Consider the following 19738-nt stretch of genomic DNA (forward strand, 5'->3'; position numbering starts at 1 on the left):
AGACCTAGTAAAAATGTCAAATTTTAAATATGAAATACAGGTGCTTGTGTAAGTCCTCCACACTTACCTGTTGTGCACTGCCACATTCCTTTAATGTTCCTATGAAATAAGTGGAATTTTAAGGCAGAACTACAATACCACTAGTTAATTCTGTGCAATCAGCTGCTATCTTAAATATCCAGCTTGAATAAAGGGACTTGTTTGAACTGGTATTGTATATATCAGTGGGGACTTTTCTTGAGACAAAGTACTTCTGTTCCCTTTCTCCATACCCCATCTTGGACTGTGGCTGTAAAACCCAGAATTATAGCCCTCTCAGATTATAATTCATTACACTAATCACTCTTTCCTCTTCATTTCAATTCTCAGTTTGTGACAAAGGGCTGTGAGACCACGGAGATGACTTTACGTAGGAATGGACTGGGTCAGCTTGGTTTCCATGTGAACTATGAAGGCATTGTGGCAGACGTTGAGCCCTATGGCTATGCTTGGCAGGCAGGATTACGACAGGGCAGCCGGCTAGTGGAGATCTGCAAAGTGGCTGTAGCCACTCTAAGCCATGAACAAATGATTGACCTGCTGAGAACATCAGTAACTGTGAAGGTTGTCATCATTCCTCCACACGAGGACTGCACTCCACGCAGGTATTGTGAGGTGACAGAATGAGAGTTAATGCCATCTAGAGCTACCTTTGGGCAAGAAATTTATTTTGTTTTAAAAATGCAGAACTTTTCCCCCTTGGTACTTTGACATTGGAATAAATTCCGGCCTGTATAAAGATTATTAAAGAATTATGTTACAGCATCCCATATTGTCAACTGAAACAAGTTGCAAAAGGGGGCACGCTGTCTAAATTTACACTTCAGCTCCACAAAATATCTATTACGTGTACAGTAGTTTAGTAAAAATCATAATACTCTCAAAGTATCCTTCAAACTCCCACAAACACCTTGTGCAGATCACACATCTCTGAACTGACAAGTGTACATTTATGATGCATCAAAATACTAGTTAATTTTCCTCTCATTCACAGAGAACTTTTAATTCCTATGAATCCTTTTCCCCAATGCCAGATGTTCCATTCCCCTTCCAGCCAAGCAAGGCTACATGTGACTAGAGCCAGTCAATCTACCTGTGTATGTATTGGTCAGGGAACTTGCTGCAGATTGAGACTGTCTCCTCAGTGGCTGAGCTTGCTGCCTCCACAGCACTCTCAACCCTTGCTGAGTTCCAGGCAGGCTGTCAACTTTTTTATTGCTTTTATAGTTTTTAAATGTAGCATTTGATCATGGATAAACTTTTATCTGGTGGTTTTCTTGCTAAACTGAACATTCCCAATTTCCTTCATCTTTTCTTGGAGCTCTGTTTTCCCAATCTGTTTATCATTTTTATTGCTTCTCTATTCAGTCATATCACGGCTTCCCATCTCTCAAATACCATGTATTAATTCCTCATAAACAGTATTTAAATATGAGAGAAGGTAGCTATGTAGGCTGAACTTGTCCACTTTGTCAGCTCAAGTTTGTGCTTAAATTTGGTTAGAAGAAAACCAAGTACAAGAATCAAATGTGCAAATGATCTTTTTGAGGAGGTACTGTGTTACAGTGATTTGTGACATTATTATTATTTTGAGATGTGATCATCATTATAACAAAGGAGACCACCTGCAAGTTAGATAGGAGTCCTAATTGTAAAAAGCCCACTTTTGTTTTTAATCTTTTAGAATTGCCATAAGAACAACCAGGGGAGCCCATTTTGTGAATGAGAATCAAATGAAGGGGAAAGAACAGGTGCTACAACTGTCCCTAAAGTGTCAGTACAAAATTGAATGCATGTCAGAGGTTGAAATGAGAAGTGGCACAAGATAATTCTTGTGAGCTATTTGAAATGCTTTTGTACAGTATCTGGCCAGATCAGCAAATGAAAAGTCCAGCTGCAATCATGGCAAAAAAGTTAGAACGTAAAATTCTAGCACAGATCCCACTTATTTCAAATATCTTGGCTGAATTAAATTAAGCACAGCTAAAAGTAGGCTTAGCTTCAGTCTGGCCACAATCACAGCAGGAAGAGCTATAACAGTATTTTTCAAAATACTCACCCTCGTGACAGTGGTTTTGTTATTGTGTTGGGGCAAAGATCATAAGTAGCTTATTACTCAGTTATAAACTCCCAAATGCCAATTCCTCGTCCTGCCTACTGCATCCAAAAAATTCATAATGATTTATACATTTTTACATTTGTAAATTTTCGTAAATATTGAATAATAAATATATCATTAAAGACTAAAGTTAAATCTTTGCACAAAGCAATTTATTTTTAGCAATAAATTTTCCAAAGTCAAATTTCCTTTTCTGCATAATCCAGGAGATAATTTATGATTTGTATTACAGTAATATCTAAAGGCCCTATTTGAAGGGGACCCATTCTTCTATGTGCTGTACAAACATATAGTAAGTCATCCCTATCTCAAAGAGTTTATAACTTAAATATGCAAATGTAAAAGTGTGTGGCCATCCCTGCTGTTCTACCTCTGAGGGAGACCACGCCTCGTCGCAGTCTCACCCTTAGAACGGCAGTCAGTTAGGGGTGAATTAGCTGTCTTTAAAGCTCAGGCCACTTGAGCTGGGCTGAGCAATAACGAGTCTATGTGAACCCGGGCCCTCAGGCAGGGCGAGGCACCAACTGTTAGGGGCTCTGGCCTGCAGTTATAACAGAGCAGCAAAGGGTCTATGAGCCCCAGCTCTCAGTCAGGGCGGGTAGCCAGCAGTTAGGGGCTCTGGCCTGTCATCAGGGCAGGGCAGCAAAAGTCTATAAGACCAGGCCCTCAGTCAGGGCAAGACAACAACCAGTCTAAGAGCTCAGCCCTCATTAGAGGAGGTAGCCTAGGTTAGAGCAATAAAGGATCACTTCATCAGCTGTAGCTCACAGAAGCTTATGCTCAGATAAATTTGTTAGTCTCTGACTTGGTGCCCTGATGGGCGATCCACTGTATTCAGTGTTCCATAAGGATAAGGTCTTGTTGCAATTGCACCCAAAATTCACTCCTAAAGTAATCCCGGACTTTCGCATAAATGAGACAGTACACTTACCTGTATTTTTTCCAAAGCTTCATACAAGCAGTGAGGATAAGAGACTCCATTCCCTGGACATGCATGGAACATTAGTGTTTTATCTGCAAAGAACAAAATCTATCAAAATGTCACCTAAACTATTCCTTTCCCTAGCAGAACAAATAAGAGGCCTCTACAGAACACAGGCATCTTCAGTAGCCTCACTTCAATAAGTGTCACTCGATGATATATGCAAAGGGGCTAAATGGAGTTCCATTCATACCTCCATGAGATATGCTATAATACAAGCCTCCACAGCAGACACGTCCTATGGAGCAGCAGTTCTGTGATCATTTATATCAGCAGCATTCTCGCACCTATCTCCTCTTGTGAATACTGCTTGTCAGTCACTCACAGTGAATACAGATAGGGACCATCCCTGGAAGAAGAAAGAAGTTACTTATCTTATAGTAACTGGAGTTCTTTGAGATGTGTTGTCCCTATCTGTGTTCCACTACCCTCTTTTCCTTCTGCCTCAGATCTTTTCCTTGCTTCACAGTGGAGAAGGAACTGGAGAAGCACTTATTCTGCACTGCCCCTTATAGCCTCAGTTCACAGCATTAGGAGATGTGTCAATTGCTCTGCACATGTGCCCTGCTGGCAAGAATCTTTTGGTCTCAGGCACATGAAGTGCGCGCACACAGTAGAATACAGATACTGGCCGCACATCTCGAAGAACTTCATTTACTATATGATAATGCTGTTTATCCCAAAGGCTTCTAGTGGCCAAATTAGAGAGAAGCACCTAAAGTTAAGTAGGAGAGACCTGTTGCTTTCATAGATTATAAGGCCAGAAGAGACCTTTGTGATCATCTAGTCAAGCCTCTTGTATAACACCATCAATAGGACTTCCCTTAATTTCTGTTTGAACTAGAGCAACTGTTTTAGGAAAAACAGCTGGTCTTGATTTTAAAAATGTCTAGTGATGTAGAGCTATGACAACCCATGATAAGGTGTTCCAATGGTTAATGACACTCTGTTAAAAAATATGTGCCCTATTTCTAGTCTGTCTGCCTTTGGATCTTATTACGCCTTGTCTGCTAGACTGAAGAATCCTCTATTATCAAATTTCTGTTCCCTATGTAGGTACTTATAAACTCACCCCTCAAATCACCCCTTATCCTTCTCTTTCTTAAACTAAATAGATTGAGCTTCTTCAGTCTTTCACTATGTCATGTTTTCCAATTCTTTAAATGTTCTTGTGGCTCTTCTCTGAATCCTCTCCAATTTATTAACATCCTTCTTGAACTGTTGACACCAGAACTGGACACAATATTCCTGTAGCAGTTACGCCAGTGCCAAATACAGGGATGATACAACCTCTCTATTCCTACTTGAGATTCTTCTATTTATACGTCCAAGGATCTCATTAGCCCTTTGGGCCAATCACACTGGGAGTTCACGTTCCGATGATTATCCACCATGACCCCCAAGTCTTTTTCTGAGTCTTCCCCCAGAATAGAGTCCCCCATTCTGAAAGTATGGTCTAAATTCATTCTTCCTAGATGTATGGTTTTACATTTATTCATATTAAAACGCATATTGTTTGCTTCTGCCCAGTTTGCAAAGTGATCCAGATTACTCAGTATCAGTGATTTGTCTTTTTCGTTATTTACCAGTCCCCCAGTCTTTGTGTCATCTGCAAACTTGATCTGTAGTTATTTTGTTTTCTTCCATAACCTGGTTTTAGAATGATTATGGAGTTGCAGTAGTTACTTTGTAGACTTCGTAGTGACTTTGAAGTTGTAGCCCACTTTCATTTCTTAGCCCAATTTTGACACTTTCCCAAAACCACAAATTCCTAAAAAATAACATATAAATCCCTTTAGCCTCAGATTTGGTATTTGTGGTCTCTAGCAAGCATTGAACTTTTAGGGAAAGTGGGGTTGATTATCCAATGTATGTCAAAGGTATAAAACTTTTTTAAAAATGTAATTCATTTTGGGTTAGTATTACCTTTTTGGTTTGTAAAGCATTATCTCAAAATTAGCTGTACTAGGAATCTCAAATTTATATTTTTCTTGTGTCCTAGACAAAATCTAGCATGTGGAATTTTTCTTTTCATTCACAGGGTAAACATGTTGAATGTATTCCTTGCAGAGTTTTTAACCTTAAAATGGTCAATATCCAGTGAACAGATAAGGTTAATCAAACTCTGATTAAGCTTCATTTTAAAAAAAAAAAGTCATATCCCAGTTGGTGCAGCTGACTGCATGATCCTGTGGGAGGCCTTATGTTTGAAGAATTTCTGATGATCACTTTTATGTTTACTTTTAATAGGTATGTTTTAATATCTACAGAAGACTCAATCTTTTTTGAGGGTTTCTTTGCTTTCTATCATTCAGTGAAAGCAACAAATAAAAAGCCTTTTGTTGGTTAAGGAGGAATTCCTGGTTCATGTGGCTGCTCAGTTCCTTGTTCAGGCCCTGCCTCATTTAAAGTGTAAATTAACCCACTATATAAGTTTTAAATAGACCATTAATTGACATTCTCTTCATGTGTATATTAATATTTTGCTCTGGGACTGTAGTAATATTTTGCATCTACTGGTGGAAGGGAGGGTATAAAGCAGTGGTCTGAACCGCTGAACTTGAAGGCTTTAGTGACTGGTGCATTAGTCTTCCTGTTCTGTCCAAGCCTCTGCTGGTCCCAGTGCACTTCTGCTGTCCAATTCGTATTCTTTTGTTTGTTCTCTAACCTGCAGTGCTGTTTTGGTAGCTCCAGATTCTTCTTCAAATGATGGTCCCAATGTGAATTCCACAAATGGGTGCACATGTGTGCCATGTGCCTGAGTCCGGAAGTGTTTGTATCCATTGACCCGCACTTGCATAGTGTGTCTCCTCTTGCTCCCAGCTGAGGATATAATAGGTAGTGCCTCTCCAGTTCCCTTTCAGTGCCGCATGGCTTGTGTCGGAACCCCAGTTCCTTTGTGCTCTTAGTTTTTCTAAAAGAATGACTTACTTCTGATTTGGTATATATAGCTGTATACTGTCTTTTCTAGGGTAGTTAGATAAATTATTACAATTAGTGTAGTTTCTTTCCCCATTTGGGGACCATCTCCCCACCAGGGAGTGTGCCCTGGAATCCAGGTTTTAAAAACTGCTTTTCTTGCCCACGCTCATTCTCTGTGAGAGACAAGCACCAGTGGTGCCTCACACTTTTTGAAACTTGCTGCTCCATCTGCAAGTCTTTCCCGCCCAGAGCCCAAGAAGCTCGAGAACTCTACCTCCATAAATACTTTATGGAGGAAGCCCTGAGACCGAGGGCACATTCAGATCAGGGACTGGGAGACCCCCTGTACAGCAGCCATTATTGGCAGTGAGCGCTCCTCTGAGCACCTTGCATGCCCCAGAATCAATGGTACTGAAGGCCAATGACAAGACCCTGCACGAGTGTGAAAAACACTCTCATGGGCATAAGAGCAGATCCCCGCCATGGACTGCTCCCAAGTGCAGCGTTTCCTCCCCAAGTGGGACCAGGTCTGGTGAGATGTCGCACGCGGATCCAGCCAGACCAGTGCCCATGTTTCCCCATGTGGAGGGTAAGACCAGGTGCAAACAGGATCCGATGCTGCTAACAGCAACCTTGGAACCCAGGCATTCAGAATGCCCACTGGTATGTGCTGCCTGATCTGCTGGTACCTCTGTGCCTCCCAGACAGGCTGGCTCAGCAGATGCAACCAGACCCCTCTGGCATCTCCATGGGAACACTGTGGACTCCTGTACACTCTGAGCCTTTCCTGTTGGCAGAGGGGCTGAACCTACCCTACCCACAACTCCTGTCTGGTTCTCTCACCTATGACATCTCTACTCCAGAGGATGAACCTCTTCTGCTGCTGCCCGAGAAGCCTGTCCAATTGCGACACCGCAACCCCCCAGTACCGACGATTCCCTCTTTGCCAGAACAGTTGTCAGAATCCGAGGAGTTCTCGGAGACGGAACCCTTGTTCTCCCTGATGTAACACCAGAGTCTAGACTAACAGCCCAGACTGCCTTGCTCCTCGGTATATGGTCCGGTAACGGAGGCCTGGAATCACTACCTGTGAGGTCACCATACCTGAGGGGCCCTTCTTTTTGGCCATACTGGGATCCCTACCACAAACACCAGGCATCATCTCAGGTATCCTATTGGCTGTACCCCACTTGCCCATCAGTGCTGTTTATGAGGAGGAGGCAGACATTGAACCAGTACTGCCAGCCCCTCTGATCCCTGCTGCTGCATCCCCATTGCCTGATGAGGCGCTTATTCTGCTTCCGCTCTCTCTGCCATACAACCCCCATAAATATCAGGACTTGCTCTATAGGGTAGTGGCAGACCTGGGTACCCGGTCCGAGGAGGATCAGGACCCACAACATCAACTTCTCGGCATCCTCCAAACCAAGGGGCCCTTTTGGGTAGCTTTACCCATTAACGAGGCCGTCCTTCAACCAGCGGGGCAATGTGACACATCCCCGCCTCCTGTGCCCCCACACTTAAGAGGGCGGAGAGGAGATATTTTGTGTCTGCCAAAGGACTGGATTTTTTTACACAACCAGCTCCCTGGTTGTCCATGCAGCAGCAGAGCAGGCACTCCAGCACCCTCAGAAGTCTACCCTTCAGACAGAGTAGCGTGGATGGACCTGCTGGGCATGAAGGTATATTCTTTGGCAGGGCTGCAGTTCTGCATTGCTAACTACTAGGCTCTGCTAGCCAAGTATGATTTTAACAACAACAAACCAGCAGAGTTCAAGGACAAGCTGCCACCGGCGCATCAGTAGCAATTCCAGGGGCTGGTAAACAAAGGGCATCTGGTTGCCCAAGTGGGCCTCCAGACCTCTGTGGATGCAGCCGACGTGTCCTCTCGCGCTCTAGTGACCGAGATAGTTATATGTACTGGGACTCATGGCTACAATCATCTGACTTTCCCATGGAGGTCCAAAGTACAATTGAGGACCTTACCTTTGATGAGAACAAGTTGTTCCACAAAAAAACAGACAGATCCCTCCACTCTCTGCAAAACTCCAAAGCCACACTACTGTCCCTTGGTGTGTGTATATATACACCAGCTCAGCGATTCAGGGAGTACTGAAGCCCTCGCCCCATGGGACATTAATCTTGTTCTCTCCATCCTCACAAAGCTCCCTTTGAGCCGCTGGCAACATGGTCCCTCTCCCACCTCTCAAAGAAAGTGACATTCTTGGTCGCCATTACCTCAGCCAGACAGGTCAGTGAACGAGCATCCACAATGGCAGACCCTCCCACCCACGATATTCCACAAGGACAAGATGTCCTTAGAGCTGCACCTAAAATTCCTCCCAAAAGTGGTGGAGTGCATCCACCTGCCAGTTTTCTGCTCCAAACTGCACGCCTCCCCAGCTGACACTTCCTTGACGTCCGCCGTGCACTGGCATTCTACCTACACAGTATCCTATCCTTTCACACATCACCAAAGCTATTGGTAGTTGTCATTGAATGGTCAAGGATCAAGCCCTGTCATCCCAACAAATCTCCAAACGGGTGTCAGGGAGCATCTGCGCATGCTACAAACAATCCAACATACCCGTCTGATAGTCACAGCGCACGCTATGCAAGTGTGACTCATTGGCCTCACTAGCAGACGTCTCCTGGCAAGACATCTGTTACGCAGCAACATGGTGCTCCATCCACATGTTCACGAGACACTACGCCATCGCATAAGTGACGGCTATAGATGCTGCCTGGGGCCCCGCCATACCGCAGACCACACTTCCATTGGGATCCTCTCACCCACCTCCACACTGATCACTGTTTGCGAGTCACCCACATATCGAATACACATAGGGACCATCACTTGAAGAAGAGGAAAAAGAGGAGGAGGTTACTTATCTGTAACTGGAGGTTCTTTGAGATGTGTGGTCCCTATCTGTATTCCACTACCCACACTCCATCACCTCTGCTTCAGACTGGATTCCAAAATGGTTAGAGGGAGGTTGGAGTCGTGTTGGCCCCATACTACCTGTTGTACCCTTGGCTGGGGGCACGCGGAAACTCACTACGCACATGCAGGTCAACAAACACTGCTAAGAAACTCTTCTGGACTCAGGCGCAAGGTGCACATGTGCACCTACATATGCAATACACTTTGGGACCACACATCTTGAAGAACCTCCTGTTACAGGTAAATAACCTCCACTTCCAGTCTCATAATCACCATTGTGGGTTAAAGCAGGATTTCTCAACCCATGGGTTGCCAGAATGTGTCACAAAGGATCATGGGGGAAATTTAGTCCCTGCAGAGATTGGAGCCCATCTCCAAGGGGGTGGGGGGGGGATGGAACCTCAGGGAGTTGCAAAGCCCATCCCGCATTCACCCTGTTAGAGCTGGCTTCTGTGGATCTAGTCTTGTGGGGCTCTGCTCCCAGCTCCAGGCATCATGCCCTGGAGTATGGGGTCACAGCTCAGGTTTGGCCCAGCTGCACTTTTGTCATGAGGATATGGGTCAGACTGGGCCAAATTTGAGTAAGTGCGCTGTGACCCTGGAGGTCTCAGTGCCTAGAGAAGGAGCCATCCTCAGCCAGCCTCGTGGGACAGGAGATGCCACTATGGTATGCACAGTGTTGTTTAGTTACTCTTAGGGGAAGTCTGTGCCACTGTGCAAGCACAGAATTAATTCCCCTTGTAGATTTTACTCTTTCCCTGGGAAAAATTGATTCACACACCCCTCCCTAGCAGCGGTGTGTGGGGGTGGGGGGGGGCATGTCTGGTTTGGGCATTAGGAGCAGCCAGGGTAGTCACAAATCACCGCATTGGGAGGAAGCGCTGAGCTCTCTCTTTCTGGTTCTCACTCACTATCGTGGTGTGCTCAGGGGTGGGCAGCGCTATAGATGCCCCAGCGCTATAGACACCCCAGCCAATGGCTCCTAGCATGCACTGGGCTCCAGCTGCTAGTTCCAACTGGGTGGGTGGGAGAGACACTTCCTCTTCCCCTGCACTGGCCACTCCCGGGGCAGAATCAGACCCATCTCCGGGAACCTCATCACTCCCCAGCCTGTCTTCCCAACCCCCATGCATCCTGACCCCCTCATATACACTCAGACTCCCCCTGCATCCAGACCACCCACCAAGCCCCACCCCCTGTATCTGAGCCCCAACCACCTTCACTTGGACCCCCCAACAGAGTCCCATTCTCCCTACACCCAGAATCCCCAAACAAGCCCGTGTATCCACATCCCACTCCCAGCTGAGCCACCCGCACCCTGATTGCTCCACACACAACCCTCTCATTCCACATCTGGATTCCCCCCCCCCCCCCCCCCGCCACTAAGCCCCTCCACACTTGGATCCTGCCGGGTTGCGCCTGCTTGCTTCACATCTGGATCCGAGGCGGGGTAGGGCTGGGCAAGTGTGTCTGTGAGACTCTGTCCCGCTCGCTTGCTGTGGAGCCATATAGATATGTTAATATGCCTAGTAAGGAATCAGTTTGTCAAAAAAACATTTTTTGAATCTTTTTTGTTGCTTGTATTGTTAGACATACTTGCTGAAAGGTATTTTGAAATAAATTACCAAAATCATTGAAAACGGCATGATTATGTTGTATTATTTTGACAAAATGTGCAGAATTTGCAGAATTTTTAATTTTTTGGTACAGAATTCCCTCAGGAGTATTTAGTATTGACTATGTTAATGTGTTTATAGTGGCTAAGAAATATTTAGTAAGCCAGATTTTTGTTTGTAACTCAAGCTATTTACTGTGTTAGGACAGGTCATCAAAGTTTACAAATGTGTCCTGAGCTCAAAAAGGTTGAGAACCACTGGATTAAAGCACATCCAGTTGAATGGAACTTTGAGTCACTCACTGGTACATCCATATTCTTTATTTGGTAAATTGATAGTTACTAGAAAACATTGGGAACCATTACTAGAAAGAGTGACATATTGAACTCAAAATTCAAGATTTAAAGGTAACTGTAACTGTCTGACCTGGCCTTCAAGTTGGAGTTGAAGTGAGGTGCAACAATGGACAACCTATGCTTTTGGATGCTTTGAGGGGTGATCTCTGAGCAAATGTATAGAACTTATACACTCTGTTGACTGTATAAAAAACTAGAAGCAGCTCAATCTGAATTTTCCCTTTTTTGGATCGGGTTTTAGAGTTGGGCTCATTGCAAATAAAATCCCATCGATCAGACTCCTTATCATTGAATTGTAGAAGATAGAGATAGATCTACTATATTAGCTCATCTAATCTATTCCATGTTTCTCTGGGTTTGTCTTACTGACTGTCTATGTTTTAGTATTGTTTATAAGCCTGCTGCAACAAAAGTTAAGGCAACAGAAAAGACATGTATTACAGTGGTTCCCAAACTTGTTCCGCCGCTTGTGGAGGGAAAGGGATGTACTGGCTGCCGCTTCCAGCAGCTCCCATTGGCCTGGAGCAGCGAACCGCGGCTGCTGGGATCCGCGATCGGCCGAACCTGCAGAAGTGGCAGGTAAACAAACCGGCGCGGCCCGCCAGGGGCTTTCCCTGCACAAGCGGTGGAACAAGTTTGGGAACCACTGATGTATTAAATAGGATTAAAACCTTCTGTTTAATTGTTCCATTTGCCAGCACTTATCAATGTAATTCTAGGCAATACTTATTTTTCTTTCTTTGGTATGAACAAATATCTTACCTGTGTATTCATTTTCTTTCTTCCAGGAGTTGTTCAGAAACCTGTCGCATGCCAGTGATGGAATACAAAGTGAATGAAGGAGTTCCATATGAGTTCAAATTCCCCTTCAGAAACAATAACAAATGGCAACGAAATGCGAACAAGGGGCAGGGGCCTCATATGTCACAGGTACCGTCCCAGATACAAAGTCCAGGAACCTCTAGGATTGGTTCAGGGAAAGGAGAAGGGAAAATGCCGCCCCAAGAGCGAGCAGCCAACATTCCCCGCAGCATCTCTAGTGATGGACGTCCATTGGAGAGCCGGCGGTATGTATGCTGTTCACAAACTAATTTTCAACACTTTTCAGAATTTTTTCCAAAACAAAACACATTACATGTATTTTCAAATATTTTATTCAGTATATCTTGCAAATAACTAAAAACATGGACCAGAATGGAATAACTTATTACTGCTATTTGCAAAATGAGATGGTATTGCATTGTTGGAATCTGTTTTGTTATGGCATATTTTGAAATTGATGTATTGCTTTTTAAATTTGGTGGGACCAGAACTGAAATCCTGGACCCAAACACACCTGGACTTTTGGATGTTCCAATTCTGGATCCACATTTTGTAGCATTGTGGAAGTCAGATACAGCTGAGAAATAGCATGAGGTAATATATTTAGCTAATGATAAAATTCATGCCACAATATAGAGAGGTGAGGGAGGCAAATTTCCCTGATATGATGGAGAAGTCATTTAACTTCAGAGCCAGAGAACAGGTAGCTTAAAGTTTAAATTTCTACTCAGCACCATCATGTCACAATATTTCCATCACTTTAAGAATGGGAGATGTGGATGATAGTACTGAAATGTAGTGACTTTGTTTTGATTATCTCAGTAAATCTGTTAGTATCACTAGACTTACACAGGGATGGGCGGTGGGCAGGGTGGTGGGCGAAGTATGTTTTTGTAGACGACCTTACATGTCGTGTATGTAGACCATGTCTGAATAATGATTTACACATCTGGAAAATACAAAGAAGTGGACAATACATGCTATAAATTACAGAACTCTTTTTAAATACATGGTATGGTGAATTAATTCATTAAAGCATTCATTCATGTAGCCAAAAATTGAAGGAGAGAGAAATTAAGAGGCATCATAGCCAAGGGAGAAAAACTATAGTGATAAGATTGGAAGCTCAAGTGTGGCCCAGCCCAGCAGTTGACAAATGATGATGACTCCTAAGGTGTTGATAGACTATACTTTCATTTCTTTCTCAGTCAGTGATTTTTATATTGCATTTACACCCTTTTAAAAAACAAAATTAAAATAATCATTTTGCTCAAATTGTCGATTTGTATTTTGCCTCATAAGGAAAATGTGCAGTTGAGAATTTTAGGAAAGAACTTGCTTGTATTACCAGTGGTTCCATGGTAGCACCAGTGTTTTTAACACCGACAGTTAAATTGGTCTTAACATAAAAAGCCAGAAGCTTCTTGAGCCTTGTCTACACAGTTTCCTATTGATTTACCAATGTTAGCACTGATGGGAATTTTTTTCTAAAGTTGTCTTGTATACAGAAGGCCATAGAAGTCAGTTTGACATTTGACATAAAGTTATCTTACCTCTGACCTGTCTGTTTGGATTGTATGCTCAGTTATGTTTAATCCACAGGATATACCTGCATAGTAATGTTGAAGGGAACCTTGGCCTGTGTTTTCAGAGCAGCATGGAATGATGTTTGCCCACTCCTATACTGCAGGATTTCAAATTATAATCATAATGGCAAGACACACAGTGTTTGGTGGAGACTTTACAAAACAGAAATTACATTTCCACACCGTTCAGTGTTTGTATTGTAAATGTGAAACCATGAGTTTGAGATTGCTTGGTTTCCAAACCATTTTAACCTTTTTTTGTCCCCCTCTCCTTAAAATCTAACGTTTTCTAAAGCATTTTTTTAAAAAAGGTTAATATTATGTCTGTTCAACTCTAAATACCTGTTATCTAAGGTTTTTGTGTGTGGGGGGGGGGGGGGAGGTTGCCTTCTCTCCTTGCTCAGAGTTTGCTAAAGAGTTTAATTTTGTGGGCAGGATCTAGTTTTATGTAAAACAGCAGCTGTTTAATGTTCACTTGTTTCCAGTTAATATTTCAGTGTTCCGTTAACATCACAAAAGTATTTATTTCTTTATCTTAATAGGCTCATACATTGTCACATCATTTTTCTTTCTCTTAAGTTGCGTAATTCTTTGTACTTTTAGTAAATAAAATCCAAATGTGTCAGTGCTTTTATTTGTTTATTTATTTTAATGTAAAGGTCCTAATGCCTACAGAGATGAGATTTTTATAGTTAGCGAAGAAATACTTTGTCTGCTTTGAATTTTCACCATTGACTCCCATACTTCCAAAAGTGAAGAGATCACACATGGATGGTGCAAGACAGGCAAGGAACATGTAGTCAAGTTTTAACACTGACAATGCCTAATTAAGGACACTCCTTGCACATTCTGTGCATGATCCTTGCAGTTTTTCTAGTGCCCACTGAATCAACTGTACTCCAGTTCACTTTGTTGGTCTCTACTTTGCACTATTAGAAACATTAGAGGTACGTGGTTTCAAAGAGGAAAGACCTTGTAGTAGTTCTCTGTTCACTAGAGTGTAAGATGGCAAAGAGAAGCAACAGTTAACTGGAATATAAAGCCGTTTCATCCTTTTTTTCCCTTCTGAAGTCAGAATGGAGATTTAGTTGTAAAAATTTAGTTGTAACTATTGATATTTGAGGTTGATGGGAGCCCCCTTGGATTTAGAGAGCTGTTATCAATTAAGTCTACAGAAAAGAATCTTTCTTGATATTAGCTATCCAGTGCTGAAGTAGTAGGGTCATTAATAGATAGTAGAACTGCTTACATATTGTCTGTTTGCATAAAGATTTTGTGTACTTTTGTAATAAACTAAAAAAGGATCCTACATCACAAATGTTTTGACATGAAGGATAAATGAAGTCTGATATTCATATAATACATACTGTATAACTATCCATTAATTGTGATGAGAGACTGGATCCATTCAAACATTAATTTTAAAATTGTCACCTAATATAATGAAAATAATATCCTTTTTTTTTTTAAAGTGACAGTCGCCTGCAAAAAATTTCTTTCTCTGTAATGTTTACATTCTGCCCCAGCAACTTACACGTGTCTTTAGAAGGGAATGTGAAGAACAATTTTTCTAGTTTAAATTAAATTCAGATTGTAATTATTCTGCCTACATACAAACTTGAATATGGCAAAAACTGAAGTGTAAAAGAAGGAGAATCAACCCAAAGATGACAAAGGGTTGACTAGACTTCAAAGGTTTGCCACTTTAAGTGTGTTGGCAAATCAGCCAAATCTCCCTTGTGTGGATGCTGTTATATCAGTATAAACGTGCTTATACCACTACATCATCTTCTGGTTCTAGGAAAAAATAAGCTATACTGGTGTAAGGCACCTTTATACTGGTATAACTACACCTAGGCTAGGGCTTTTACTGCCATAACTATGTCAGCAAACAATCACACTCCTAGCAGACAGTTATTCCAGAATGCTTTTAAAGTGTAGACCAGTGCAAAGAGTGATCAGAGCTTTGATTGTACATAACATATAAAAGAGGGCAGCTCCCAGCACAACAGTGGACCCTTAAGCTCTGGTTCATACTAATTCAGTGAAGAAATTTACCAGCTATCTACATCAACACCACTTTAAGCAGAAACTTGATTTTTTTTTCAGTTTCCTAGTCAAATACTGACCTAACTGAAATATATTTAACTTATAAACCTGAAAGTGATCATCAGAGGTGGAGGGAATTCTGTTGAAGAGTTAAAGCTAGGATTGATTTGTGCTTTCTCCCATGCTTAGGAAAAGCTCCCTGTAAATATCTGCAAAACTAAGTCTATGTCTATGCTACTGAGCCTATGCTGGCATAGCCCCCTTGTGTTGCAGCATATACAACCAGAAGGATGTTAGCTACACCAACAGAAGCACTTTTCTGTGTCAGCATAGCTATAGCTACACTGAGGGTTAGTCAATATTTCGCCGGGGTGTTTTTTTCCACACTCCTCACCAACATAGCTATTCTAGAATATGTTTTAAGTGTATCCCAAGCCTAACTCATTATTCTCCTTCAACATCCTCTACTTTCTCTCCAGATCTCTACTTTGCTCTGAGGCCTACAAAAAATCGGGACAACATGCTGACCAGTATTGTCTCATTGCTTCCTTGTCTTTGGGGCAGGGACTGTCTTTGTTCTGTATTTGTGCAACCTGTAGCACAATGGAGTCCTGGTTCATGACTGAGATGCCCAGGCGCTACTGCATAATACAAATATAAATAACAACGATTGTGCCACAGAGTTCCACCCACCTTTGGGACATACTCCAGAAATGGGCAGATAATCCTTTGTTTCCCCTTGCCTCCAACCTCCAGACTGTGAATGTAGAGATTCAAGTTGCCCACTAACAAACATTGTTTAGGTTGCTGTAGACCCAGTCTTCCAGAGTTAAGAGTTTCAGGGCTGCTCTAACTTGTGCCAGCTGCCCATTGCCTGAAGCAGTCAGGGATTGATGGAGTGTTAGGCAGGCCAGACCTTTCTGCCTGTGACCAGCCACATCCTCTCTGCTTGCTACGCCAGCCCTACGTTTCTGGACAAACCTTTAAGCAGCAAGAATACACTGGCTTTATGGTTTCTTTGACCGTGGCTGATCTATCACTAAATGGCAGCAGCCAGAGCCAGCACCTAGCCCTTTGCTTTTTGTTGGTTAGTGTGTGGTGTTAGTGCTATAGATAAATCTCTTTTATTTGGTGGGTTTGGGTGAAATAAGCTAACAAGTTTTGTAGATAGTTTGGTGTTCAGAAGTGATGGATGCCATTTCTGTGTACTTCCCTTAGAAGGTTTTTGCGTTTCTGGTTTTCTACTTAAGAAAACAAACACAGTAACAGAAAGCCTGCAAGTTTTCCAAAGTGGTTGACACTTTTTCTGGACTGGCTATTGAGAAAAATGGTGGTTCTGGAGTGTTTTCGTTGGATAGTTTGAGGTTAAAGTTCCATGGAGGTAGAGCTGGAATATCATTGACAGTTTCTTCAGTTGCTCAGTAACTGCTGCTGCTTGTCCGGTCAGAAATTTACCTGGCTTTGTTATTTTTCAGAACTTTTTGCTCTAAATTGATTGCCATCTTTTTATTTTTTGTAGTTTTATGTTCAGGGTGTTTTTCTCCTCTGTTTGTTTTTAATGATGGCATTGGGTATGGGAGGAGGGAGTTGATGGCTGCGGAGAGGAGAAATAAGAGTGACTGTTTTAACTGGAAATTAGGAGTAGAGCTGAGCAATTTTGCTCCTTTCTTCACGTCCCCACACCGGCCGTTCGGGGCCAATTTGAAAAAATGTGGTTCAGTTCAAATGACAACAGTTTTGTTTTGGGTCAAACAAAACACTTTGACTTGAAATGATTTTTTTTTTCATTTTGTTTTTAGGTGTTCAACCTTCTTTAAAAAAAATAAATCTTGAAGCAAAAATGCTATTTTGAAATGAAAAGTCTAAAAGGCTAAGGGATAGCCAGGAGGATTGTATTCTGACTTCAGTTCATGGTTTGTGTTTTAAGGGATGCTGCAGCTGTGAAACTTGCACATAATAAATTGATCCAGGTGGCCCTTTGAGCTATGCACTTGAGATGATTTGTGGGACAAGCTTATGTAGCAGTATTAACAACCATTCAGCAGAAATAAAGTAATCTAATACCATCATCATCTCCATTCCAACCATGTGGAGTTTAAGGATGAAACAGAGAAGCACTGTAAAATTTTTGGCTTACATTGGACCTGACACAATATTGAATTTAATAGGTCACAGTTTTATTGCTGATACTATGTTAACATCTGGAAGACACTAAATATTTCCAGGGCTTAACTTAAAAAACAGCTTAGAAGAAAATAAGTATTTTTCTTACCTTTTTTTTTTTTTGAGTGATCAACTAATGGGACTAAACTGAGTGGTACCTTTATGCTGTTGAATCTTGTTGCTTTTGAGACTGAAAACCTGTATGTGAGTTCAAGTGAGTTTCCAGTTGACATTTGCCATATCAGAGATTGTTCTTTAGCGAATCTAGTTATGGTGAAAGGTGCTGGATTAACAGTCCTGGAAACTGAAGCAAATTATTCTTCCACTGTATAAATAAAACATAGTTTTCCCATATTGTCCTATGAACATATATAAGTGTGACCTGGAGGGACTGCCTCTAAGGCTGAGATGGTAGTTCAGTAACAGTTCTTGGCTTCTGGGTACCACGAAGGGTGCCAATTATTGCCAGCTGTTTTCGTGTTTTTCTAATACAGGCACTTATCCACTAGGGCCTGAGCTGAGACACTGACTCATTTTTCGTAAGGTATACGGCTTATTTTTCAGCCCAGTGAAACTCTATTTCATACAACCCCTACGTTCTGTGGCACTGTTAATTCAGTCAATCATCATGAAATATTCTTCATTCTTATCCCCTACCACTACATAAACACACACAACTATAATTTATGCTTGAAAATAGTTATTAGCATAAAACTAATCAATGATTATTTTCAACAGTGATGATATTTGAGGTTGAGTGTTTTTGCTATGCTCTTCATGGTAGCCTGGTTACAACTTTTAGGCCACAGCTGTGTTGTCCACCAGGTAGCCCAGCTCAAAATCTTTGTTTCCATCCCCCAGGTCCACTGGACCCAGCAAGCAGGGAGCTTTGTAATCAGTTTCAGTGAACTATCCATTCTCTGGACAGCCTGTACTTCTGACTCATTGCTTCCCAGATACAAGGTAGACTTCACCTGTGGCTCCCTGACATCCAGTAGTCTTACTCCATTGAATAGTTCAGGGAGTATGCACCATAGCCCAGATAAGTCCCTTATGGTGAGCAAGAGACTGTTGTAGGCAAATCCCAGCAGGGTAGGGAGACAAGATGTTTGGGCACTTAGTTGTAGCAAAGTGGTGAGTTCCACAACAAAGATGTTGAATTCCATGGCATCTTGGAAAAATTCCAAATTCTATTCTAGCTCCAGAATCATGTATTTCGTGGGGCCATGATTGAAATGAATGGGGCAGTTCATGTTTCTCAAAGTTACCATTTCAGCAGGGACTTCTTTATTGGTTTCCACAGGATTCACTTTTTCAAGCTTATGCCAAATGGGGGCTGCTGGAAGCGGCGGCCAGTACGTCCCTCGGCCCACACCACAGGGTGTTTTGTCACACTCTGGATTTGTGCTGGAAATGGCCCAACTTGATTATCATACACATTGTAAGGAGAGTGATCACTTTAGATAAGCTACTAGCAGCAGGAGAGTGGGGTGGGAGGAGGTATTTTTTCATGCTTTGTATGTATATAAAAAGATCTTCTACACTCTCCACAGTATGCATCCGATGAAGTGAGCTGTAGCTCACAAAAGCTTATGCTCAAATAAATTGGTTAGTCTCTAAGGTGCCACAAGTACTCCTTTTCTTTTTACTTTAAAGTGGTGGTGATGAAAATAAAAAACACAAAAAATAAACATGTCTGAATAAACTTTTATTTAAGGAAGACACAATGAAGTAATTACAGTATTTCCTGAAGATGGTGAAATGAATTCATTTTGTTGAAGAATTATGGATAGTGAAGAATAGAGAAGTGGTCAATGTGGTCTAACAAGGAAATGGAATTAAAGCAAATTTTCACTGGTATATATCCAGCAACTCTTGTTTGTTCATTTTAGACTTGTTGCTTTGAAAAATTATAAATCATTTTTTATTTGCGAGGGTTCAGATTTGACTATGACTGGAATATAAATTTCTCTTGATTAATCAAAATCTTCTTTAAGTAAATTCAGTATGGCCATGCTACAATATTTTTTCAACTGAGATAAAAATTAAATAAAGATCAGGCTTGCAGAATATGATATTACCAAAATGTTCAGTTGAATTTTATTTCGGTTCTGCATGTCAATACAATACTTAATGTCTT

At 42.0% G+C, this 19738-nt stretch overlaps 1 protein-coding gene across 5 annotated transcripts in view; it reads left to right on the plus strand.

The window, feature by feature from the left end:
* Window positions 1-19738, plus strand: part of SIPA1L1 (signal induced proliferation associated 1 like 1) — a 389217-nt gene that overhangs the window by 315906 nt on the left and 53573 nt on the right. For all 5 annotated transcript variants that reach the window (XM_048852811.2, XM_048852810.2, XM_048852815.2 and 2 more), the window contains 2 exons: window positions 370-644; window positions 11767-12045. In XM_048852811.2, coding sequence (XP_048708768.1) covers window positions 370-644; window positions 11767-12045 — 554 coding nt within the window. The remainder of the gene's footprint in view (window positions 1-369; window positions 645-11766; window positions 12046-19738) is intronic.

Source organism: Caretta caretta, chromosome 6 (genome assembly GCF_965140235.1).
Source record: "Caretta caretta isolate rCarCar2 chromosome 6, rCarCar1.hap1, whole genome shotgun sequence".
Lineage (NCBI taxonomy): Eukaryota > Metazoa > Chordata > Testudines > Cheloniidae > Caretta > Caretta caretta.